The sequence below is a fragment of the Trachurus japonicus genome, chromosome 2, assembly GCF_045865225.1.
Source record: "Trachurus japonicus isolate A0001 chromosome 2, Traja_1.0".
Taxonomy (NCBI): domain Eukaryota; kingdom Metazoa; phylum Chordata; class Actinopteri; order Carangiformes; family Carangidae; genus Trachurus; species Trachurus japonicus.
The window spans coordinates 2,261,411-2,270,886 of record NC_140908.1 but is presented as its reverse complement, the minus strand read 5'-3'; the positions used below and the strand labels follow the sequence as shown (position 1 = coordinate 2,270,886).

Sequence of the window (9,476 nt, the reverse complement as noted above, 5' to 3'; positions counted from 1 at the left end):
AGACGTTCGGTTCAGGTGGTTTCTAGGCGACAACACCGTAGTAGCGTTCGTTTTATAACCTTGGGCGGTCCAGGTGGACGGAGCAACAGCAGCTGCCTGCCACTGCGAGCTACACACACGGTGGTGTTTTCGTTTTTTTAGTGGTATTTCATGTTGTTGACATCAGATAAAATCATTAGCACATAAAGACTTGTGTTTTTTTGTAATAAACAAGCCATTTCTCAGTTTAACCCCGCCTCTTTCTCTGTGTTCTTCTTCTCGCTGTCGTCCTCCGCATGTTGAACGGTGGACCGCCACAATTAGCTGCACGGGTGATTAAATCAAGCTACACTCTTATATCAGTCAATGGTTCATGAACGGCAATAGTTTTGTCATAACAAAAAATAAATTCATAATGTAAATATGCACAATATGGATTTCAATTCATTTTTGAAGTATATAATTGCAGAAAAGTTTTCAACATTTCCATACATCTTGTTATACAAACCAATAGAAATGTATAATTATCAATAAAGGTGATTAAAGTGATTTATTTCACCTAAAAAAAAGACTTCTTTGTTAAGTACATAGTATGTTACAAAATATAACTTCAAAATTAGTCATACTAACATTTTCACATAGAAAAGGAATCTGAATCTCTGCAAAGAAGCACAATAACATAAACTTTGAATAATTTGCTTGGATTTCACAGAACAGCACCAGCGCTCTCCCATATTTCATCGTCGTACACGTTAAAGGCAGATGTGACTTTGTCGGAGGGTTTCAAATCCAGGCTGTGGCCGTTCTCCCCACCACGATGCTGAATGAAACCCCTGGCGACCTGCTCAGAGTCCACAGGAGGATCCTCAGACTGTCCTGAGAAAACCTGACAAGTGTCTGAACCGTTTTCATGACTGCTCTGTGGCAGATGCTGGTTAACTCCTCCAGCTTTAGTTGTTGTGAATTGTGAATCCTCCTCCCTACTGCCGGATTCAACTGAAGTAGATGCTTGCGTATCCCTGGTCCCCTCCTGGAGCCGAGGTCTGCTCTCCAGACCAAAGAAGTTGTTGCGGACAACATAGCGCACACACTGCAGGAGGACGTTCCTCTCATGGCGGATATCTGGGGCAAGTAACTACACAGAGAAGAAGGAAACAGAAAGGACACGCAGGTAAACGGAAACTGAAAAAACCAAGTTAAAGACACTTGTGTGATCTCCGATGTCTCCTCCTTACCATCTCTAGCAGAGTGGGAGAACATTTCTGCAGCGAATCCTGGTGTCTACCGCCCCTTCCTCCTCTTCCTCCTCTCCCTCCTCTCCCTCCTCTTCCTCTCCTGTTGTTCGGTGTGTAACGATCAGCGTCATGCTGGGGGTCTTTGTTAGTTTGCGGTCCCCGTGAAGACGTTTCCATGTCCACACGGGCTCCTCCGTCCTGAACTGTGTGTAGGAGAACCTGGTTTTCTTGCAAAAGTTCTTTGGCTTTCTGAAACGTGACGGCTGCAACACAAAGAATATGATACCGGAGATGAATGAATGAGACTTTAAAGCAGCTATATTACAGTATTTTAGTTTAAAACATGAGAATATAACTAAGATTATCAACAGAATGTGAGGAAATAAACTGAATACATGCATGTATGAATACATTGTTATTGTCTGTGGTGTAGATTCATTTATCTTTATGCATTAAAGGGATAGTAGCATTTTTTTTAAAAGTGGGGTGGCATGATCTACAAATAGCCCCTAAGTACTTTAATTGCAGTAGAAGACTCTCTGCACTCCTCCCGTTAGCAACGCCAGCCCATAATAGCCCTGCCCAGAGATTTACAACATACATTGTTGTGACTGGACCCAAAGAAACGGCCTATTTTCACGGCCTAAAAGAGGTTTTACCTGGAAAAAAATACACAGTTCCATTGTTTGCTATAATATAATTTTTTCCAGCCCTTCAAAGTGCAGGAAAAACGCAGTTTTTATTTGGACCTAACCAACTCACGTATCCCTCCGCCCAGGGTTAGCGCCCGCCGATCAGCAGTTGGTTAGTTCCAAATAAAAACTGTGTTTTTCCTGCATGTTGAGGGGTAAATTATATTATAGCGAACAATGGAACTGTGTATTTTTTTTCAGGTAAAACCTCTTTTAGGCCACGAAAATAGGCCGTTTCTTTGGGTCCATTCACAGCACTGTATGTTGTAAATCTCTGGGCAGGGCTATGGGCTGGCGTTGCTAACGGGAGGAGTGTAGAGAGTCTTCTACTGCAATTAAAGTACTTAGGGGCTATTTGTAGATCATACAACCCCACTTTTAAAAAAATGCTACTATCCCTTTAAGTGGAATTATAATCACAATTTCCAAACTTTTTAACGGTTCATTCTCTAATCCAGGCTTTTGTGCTAGATAACACTCACTCTCTGGTTCTTCATCACTTTCACTGCCACTGGAGGAGCCGTAGTTTGCCACCAGGGAGCCCAGAGCTGAGCTCATCTGTTTAGGAGCCACAACCAGGCCGCCAGGTTTAGCTGCTGCTTCCTCTTTGTCAGAATCTACCAAAATAAAACAAACAAAAGCAGTTATTTCAATAGACAGTTTTAAAGCAGTAGTGTCCAGATTCTACATCCTGTTCAGTGTCTGTCACCGTGGTCGCTGCAGGCCAGAGCTCCCAGTGGGTCCTCGTCCCTGCGAGGCTGGGGGAGCGACGGCGGCTCAGCTGCAGCGTGAGGGTGTTGATCCTGGAAGCCTCTGTTACCATGACCACGACCACGACCACGACCGGAGCCACGGCCTCGACCACGCCCCCGCCCTCTGCCTCTCATCCGTCTGCGAGTAAGAGTTTGTCCTGGTTACACCGACTCAATCCTCCTCTGTTGTGTTTTATTATGTCGATTATTTTCTATAATAAAGAAAACCTATTGAACATTTACCCAAACTGAGCCGTCTCTAGAACGCCTCCCGTCTCCTCCCGCACCTCCAGCACTTTCCTCTTCTTATCAATATTCTGAAGCGTCGGATAGTTCCTGCGAAAATCAATTGAGTTAAACAACAACAGCAGCAGCAAATTTTACATTTTACATTTCAGACTGAAGTCGACGTCACAGGCAAAATTTAAAAGCTGTTGTGTGAATAAATACTGACTTGCGCCTCTCTTCTCTCCATTTAGAGATCTCCTCCGCCGTGTCCAGCTTGATCCTTTTAGCTCCTGGTGCATGGCTCTGTAACCGAGGGATAAAACATGTGGTTTTGTCTAATCCTTCTTATTTTATATGAAATTAGAGAAAATAAAACATACACTAAGGTTCATCTGGCAAATTTTATCAGATCTGGCAAATCCTTTTTTGAGATACAGATAATCAGAGCTGCATGAAACATCTAATTAGGACAACAACTGGCAACCCGCATAAATATTACTCAGTATGTACTGTTCTGAGTGTTTCTGTATGTCCATGTTATGTTGGGAAAAAAACTCAATAAACAAAAGTTTAAAAACATGCAAAAACATGTTTTTTAACAAATACAGCCATACAAAGTTGTTGCACTTACATTTTTCCAGTGGATGCTGACTATTTTCTCGTGAGCTGTGAAGCTGCAGTCAGGCACAGAGCACTGTAGGAGAGAGGCAGGGAAATGTTAAGATACAAACAGACACGCACATATAAATATAGTAAGTAAATCTGAGTATTGTGTATTAAATCCAACAGTTTACCTTCACGTGTTGAGACATATGCTCGTCATACTTCTCCTGGTTTTTGAAACCGCGGTCACACGTGTCACAGTAATGGGAAAACTCTGGTTCCTTCTTGTTTTTCTGCTGCAGATTAAACACAGAGAGATTGTTATCACTGCAGTCTGCAGTTTAAACCTATGACATCATCACATCCGATCTAATCCCACCTTTTTCCCCTGGTGGCCGGGGGGTCCGTGATTCTGTCTCCCACCACCTTGATGCCATTCACGACCGTAGTTTTGACCTGAACACATGACACAAGGTAGAAGCATGAAAACGTAACCAGCACATACAATGCTCTTTTACACAAGTATATTGTACATTTTAATTATCTTGATGATACAAATAAATCGTGTTTTTCTGGTAAACACTGCATCAACAAATGTACCAAAGCCTGTCACCTCTTCCTTAATAGAAGACTGTCTTTCATGAGTTACGGTTTATGAATTGTAAATAGACTATATATATATATTATTATTATGGGATATCATACCTCCACCGTATGGCCGTTGATGCCCACGGTTCCCTCTCCCTCCCCCGTGATGCCAGCCTGGGCCGGTCTGGGGTCTGTGGCTCCAGCTGGGCTCCGAGGGCGTCTCGCTCCAGCTCCACATGTTGGGGTGGAAGCTGCTGCAGCGCGGCTGGAGCTGCTGGAGCTGCTGGGGGTCATGGTGGGGGGGCTGGACGGAGCTGGGGGGCGGACAGCCGAAGTCCGGGGCGGGATAATGTCCGTGTTCGTTCATTCTTCCAAACCGTCATCCACGTCCACGAAGAAGTTTATCCTAGAGAAGTTTTTCTGCTCTTCTCTTCTCTTCTCCTCTTCCCACATGTGCTTGTTTTGCCCCAGTCGGTTTATACCTACACACACACGTGTGTCACTTCCGCGAGAACCGGAAGTACATACACATACACGAGCCAAAACTAAATAAAACAGAACAGTGAGCATAGTTTTCGGTTAATTTTTGATATTTCAGTGGAAAATCTACATAACTTCAAGTTTATATTGTGTGTAATTTAAATGAATGTACCGTTTTTGTTTTTATTTTAAAAGCCGGTTGGTTTACTTTGCGACGACTTCTCGCGAGTTTTCAAGTAAAGTCCATCTTGGGTTGCCATATACAAGGAAAACCCGCAAAAAAAAAAAAGATTGAAATGATTGATGATTTGAAAAACCATAACAACATGAACTCTTTATGTGGGTACAAAATGTATAAACTCGAAAGCAGTTTACATTAGTACTTCTCTTTTCTCTTCTAAATGAACATACATCAACAATGTTACAAACGTGGGCAACACAAGAGATATATTCTTTCTGTAAATAAAAAATATATATTTAAACATAACTGAATTTTTAAAACTTTATTTATGTTCAAGTACAACAGTAGGTATACAATACATACAAACAATCAGACATTTCCACATCGCAAAAAACAAATGAGACAAGCATGAAATAGGAGACGAAAAAGAACAACAATAAACAGAATACATTAATAATAAAAGATAATTGAATAAATAAATAATAAAATTAAATAAATAAATAGGAATAAGTGGCAGACAAACTTCAATAGGGTATTCTAAAGTATATAAGGTATAAACAGTTAAACACATTTTATTATTTTTGAGATGATATGATATTTTCAGATTCAGTTTTACAAAAAGAAACATTTGTTAGGGTTAAAAAGGGTTAAAATCCAGAAATGTAGGCCTACATATTTGTTGGATAGAAGCTGTGCAGCAATAACTGAAATGTCAATGATATACCGTAAAAACACCTCTATGACGACAGACCTGGCAACCCAAAGCGTTTCCTGGTGCTCTCGTGCTCTTCTCGCCGCGTGCGCCTCAGCAGCAGTAACGTGGTGAATCGGGCAGGGACAAGACGGCTCTCTGCGTAGAGACGAGTTTCCCACTTTAATAAATAACCGAGCCGCTGCAAAAATGCTCGTGTTATTTGAAACCGCCGCTGGTTATGCGATATTTAAGGTACATGTCTATTTTTTTGTTTAATTGTTTGTTTCTTCCTATTTAAAACCATTTTTATGGTGTTGCTACTTGCGTTAGCTTCGATGCTAGTTACCCACACACACATGGGGACAGACACAGCTGTATGAAACATTACTGGAAATGGAAAAGTAGCATTTATTTATAGATTTATTTTTAATTATTAAAGTGGGTTACTGCACATATACACGTTATAACTGTGTTTTTGACCATGCCATGTCAAAGTAGTAGGTAGCACTCTGTAGGCCTTGTAACCACGTGTGCACCGTGGAGGCAACTGAACTGAACTGTGTCTCACTCTCTCAGTGGAAAGTTGTGATTATTATTTTATTAAATGTTATTACATTTAATTACAACGGTTCAGATCAGACCCTTTTTTCTACTGCATGTCCGCTAACTTTATATGTTTATAATTAACAGGTTCTCGATGAATCTAAGCTGCAACAGGTCGACAGCTTGTACAAGGAGTTTGAAACTCCAGAAAAGGCCAATAAAATGTAAGTGTTGATGATAATGTGGCATTCAAAGTGCACAGAAGCTGATACCGTGTGATCTTACTCTTTAATTTCTTCTCCTCCTCCTCTCTGATAGTGTGAAGCTGAAGCACTTTGAGAAGTTCCAGGACACAACAGAGGCCTTAGCAGGTAATAACACCGTGTCTGTGTTGTGTGTAGTAAAGTAACACTTCACCAACACCTGAGATCTGTGGTCTGTGATGTGTTTCTGTGTCTGATTACAACATGAAGCATTTAACAGAATTCGTCACTACCACTGAGACCACACTGTTAAACTTTAACTCAAGAAATGCGACTTTAAACTACCACCAAAGTCAATTTCTAATTCAATCTAAACTATTTGCAAGTATTTGTACTGTATTCTATCTATAACAACACTGGACCTGTGCTTTTCAGCTGCCACCGCCCTGACTGAGGGAAAAATTGGCAAGAGTTTGAAAAAGGTGCTGAAGAAAGTCGTTGCGAAGGAGGCTCATGAGCAGCTGGCGATCAGCGACGCCAAACTCGGAGGAGTTATCAAAGTAAGAGACGTACTGTAATCTTTGCATGAGTAACATTCAGGAACAGCAGCAATTATACATACGAGTTGTGTCTGTAACGAGCTGCTGCGTCCTCCCCTCTCAGGACAAGCTGGACCTGAGCTGCGTGCACAGTCCCGCGGTGGCCGAGCTGATGAGATGCATCCGTGGTCAGATGGAGAGTCTCATCACCGGACTTCCGCCCAGGGAGATCAGCGCCATGTCTCTGGGCTTGGCTCACAGGTGGGTTGGCTGCATGAATCCGCTCTGTTGTTCCCTGAGCTACAGCACCTGCCTGTGATTACACCTGCTGTCTGAAACAATACTGTAGAATATTTCTCAGCATTCGTCACTACCACTGAGGCAGCAGCTCGATTGCTCGCTTGGCGTGAACCGTTGGAGTGAGAAGCACAGTAACTCACTGATGCATGTTTTGTCTCTGCAGTTTATCACGCTACAAGCTGAAGTTCAGTCCAGACAAAGTGGACACGATGATCGTGCAGGCCATATGTAAGTATATTTTCTAAATAACACATGATGTGTCGCCAATAGATATTAAAGGAGACATATAATAAAATAATAAAATAGTTCCCAGGTGTTTTAAAGATTTCTATAACATGCTTCGGTCAAAATACCCCAACGATCAAACATCACAGCTCTTTTAGGTAACACTTTATAATTAGTAAACACCATTAAGCATTATTAAATACTGAATTCTTTATTTATAATGCATGAATACTCATTAGTGTGTAGTTTATAAATAGTTAGTGCTTAGGTATTATGCAAATTTGAAAACTAATGTCATCATTGTCAGACAACTGAGGGAACAGCTGGTAAAACCACATGGATTTCAACCTCAGGAGCCTGAAAATTATAGATTTATTTTGCCGATTCTCACATTTTTGGGGCCAGAAGGCAAAACAAACACCCAAATATATGTTAAAGAGCCTTCAAATCTGTCTCCTTTAAGTAACGGTGTGTATGAATACATCAGTCTGACTCTAATTGTCCCGTCTCTTCAGCTCTCCTGGACGACCTGGACAAGGAGCTCAACAACTACATCATGCGCTGCAGAGAGTGGTACGGCTGGCACTTCCCCGAGCTGGGGAAGGTCATCACAGACAACCTGGCGTACTGCAAAGCCGTCCGCAAGATCGGTAAGAGACGCACGCACACACCGGCTGCTGCAGCTGCTTTTCAATGCATTAACTACAAAAACAATAAATAAATGAAAAACGACTTTCCTGATTGGCTAAACGTGTGTCGTCTCCAGGTGATCGCACAAACGTGTCCAGCACCGATCTGTCAGACATCCTCCCGGAGGAAATCGAGGCCGAGGTCAAACTGGCCGCCGAGATCTCCATGGGAACAGAAGTGTCGGAGCAGGATATCGGCAACATCAGACATTTGTGCGATCAGGTACCGACCTTCATTTCTCTGTTTTCACATCGTTCACACGTGAAGAGCTGAAGGGACTGTGGTGATGATGATGACAGTCGTCTCTATCCTGAAACATCCCATGTGGGTTTTCAGTCACTACCTCATCTGAACAGTCACATGAAAGAAGAACATTTAAAGGAATAGTTCAAAATTTTTTGGCAATAATCCCTATAGTCATAGCAGTACGTTCGTTACCTTTAATTGGCGGTGCATGTTGTTTTGAGATCGGCGGGGAAGAGCCGTGAGCTGCTCAGAGCTACGCTACAGAGGCTCATGGGATTTCTTGGTTTCCCTCATCAAACTCATCAAATACACAATCCAACAACTCCACAACGCTCTGGTGGACAAGTTGTGACCTGCACATTCACCACACTATGAGATAATAACACAACGTTACCACACAGAGTTGTTTTCGAGGGAAATACAGAGACCGCTTGATGAAAAACTGTGCCCGATGGGAATGCGCATCAGCGGTTTTGCATGAATTTCCCTCTAACGTTGTGTTATTATCTCATAGCGTGGTGAATGTGCAGGTCACAACTTGTCCACCAGAGCGTTGTGGAGTTGTTGGATTGTGTATTTGATGAGTTTGATGAGGGAAACCAAGAAATCCCATGAGCCTCCGTAGCGTAGCTCTGAGCAGCTCACGGCTCTGCTCCACCGTTCTAAAAATAGCTTGCACCGACAATTAAAGGTAACGAACCTACTGCTAAAACGATATTTGCCAAAATGTTGAATTATCCCTTTAAATACGACGTCGCCACTGATCTGATTAATAACCTCCTCTTGTTTGGTCCGGCAGGTGATTGAGATCACAGAGTACCGCGCTCAGCTGTACGACTACCTGAAGAACCGCATGATGGCGATCGCGCCCAACCTGACGGTCATGGTGGGCGAGCTGGTCGGCGCCCGCCTCATCTCTCACGCCGGTGAGTCACAAAGACACGTAGCAGCGAGAGACAACGACCGAAAGCTGTGATGATGACGACATCATGTCATTCTCCTGAAACAGACTGATGCTTTTAAGTCACTACCTCATCTGAGCTCGTGGTCGAGGCGCTCGGCGAGGAGCGGTGGCGGTGGAACATCTGCTTTACTAAAGCTGTCGTTTGTTTTGTTTTTGTCACAAAGGATCTCTCCTGAATCTGGCGAAGCACCCGGCCTCCACGGTGCAGATCCTCGGAGCGGAGAAGGCTCTGTTCAGAGCGCTGAAGACCCGCAAAGACACGCCCAAGTACGGCCTCATCTACCACGCCTCGCTGGTCGGACAGACCACGGCCAAGAACAAGGGCAAGGTCAGT

General features: G+C 43.0%; 2 protein-coding genes and 3 non-coding genes across 5 annotated transcripts in view; 4 read left to right on the top strand and 1 right to left on the bottom strand.

The window, feature by feature from the left end:
* Positions 1 to 498: 498 nt before the first annotated feature.
* nufip1 (nuclear FMR1 interacting protein 1) lies at positions 499 to 4,568 on the bottom strand. Its single transcript, XM_085803035.1, has 10 exons — positions 4,195 to 4,568; positions 3,869 to 3,945; positions 3,681 to 3,785; positions 3,518 to 3,580; positions 3,113 to 3,189; positions 2,902 to 2,994; positions 2,616 to 2,797; positions 2,389 to 2,523; positions 1,215 to 1,477; positions 499 to 1,114 (listed from the first exon to the last, which is right to left on the bottom strand). The coding sequence occupies exons 1-10, from the start codon at positions 4,442 to 4,444 to the stop codon at positions 686 to 688; spliced, it is 1,674 nt and encodes a 557-aa protein (XP_085659161.1). The 5' UTR covers positions 4,445 to 4,568; the 3' UTR covers positions 499 to 685.
* Positions 4,569 to 5,549: 981 nt separating this feature from the next.
* nop58 (NOP58 ribonucleoprotein homolog (yeast)) overlaps positions 5,550 to 9,476 on the top strand; it is a 5,695-nt gene continuing 1,768 nt past the window's right edge. The window contains exons 1-10 of the mRNA XM_085795206.1: positions 5,550 to 5,684; positions 6,123 to 6,199; positions 6,294 to 6,346; positions 6,614 to 6,738; positions 6,842 to 6,978; positions 7,181 to 7,245; positions 7,758 to 7,892; positions 8,009 to 8,154; positions 8,978 to 9,104; positions 9,307 to 9,470. Of these exons, the coding sequence (XP_085651332.1) occupies positions 5,640 to 5,684; positions 6,123 to 6,199; positions 6,294 to 6,346; positions 6,614 to 6,738; positions 6,842 to 6,978; positions 7,181 to 7,245; positions 7,758 to 7,892; positions 8,009 to 8,154; positions 8,978 to 9,104; positions 9,307 to 9,470 (1,074 nt within the window). The 5' untranslated portion in view covers positions 5,550 to 5,639. The remainder of the gene's footprint in view (positions 5,685 to 6,122; positions 6,200 to 6,293; positions 6,347 to 6,613; positions 6,739 to 6,841; positions 6,979 to 7,180; positions 7,246 to 7,757; positions 7,893 to 8,008; positions 8,155 to 8,977; positions 9,105 to 9,306; positions 9,471 to 9,476) is intronic.
* LOC146990529 (small nucleolar RNA SNORD70) lies at positions 6,404 to 6,489 on the top strand. Its single transcript, XR_015038030.1, has one exon. It is a non-coding gene; the product is annotated as a small nucleolar RNA SNORD70 (small nucleolar RNA).
* On the top strand, positions 8,208 to 8,291 carry LOC146990528 (small nucleolar RNA SNORD11B). Its single transcript, XR_015038031.1, has one exon. It is a non-coding gene; the product is annotated as a small nucleolar RNA SNORD11B (small nucleolar RNA).
* LOC146990527 (small nucleolar RNA SNORD11B) lies at positions 9,143 to 9,223 on the top strand. The gene has a single exon (XR_015038032.1). It is a non-coding gene; the product is annotated as a small nucleolar RNA SNORD11B (small nucleolar RNA).

Coding starts and splice junctions, on each gene's coding strand:
- nufip1 (XM_085803035.1), bottom strand. CDS start 4,444: ATGAACGAACACGGACATTATCCCGCCCCGGACTTCGGCTGTCCGCCC. Junction 3,786..3,868: donor CCGGCCACCAGGGGAAAAAG/GTGGGATTAGAT, acceptor TTTAATCTGCAG/CAGAAAAACAAGAAGGAACC. Junction 2,798..2,901: donor CTAGAGACGGCTCAGTTTGG/GTAAATGTTCAA, acceptor TCTTACTCGCAG/ACGGATGAGAGGCAGAGGGC.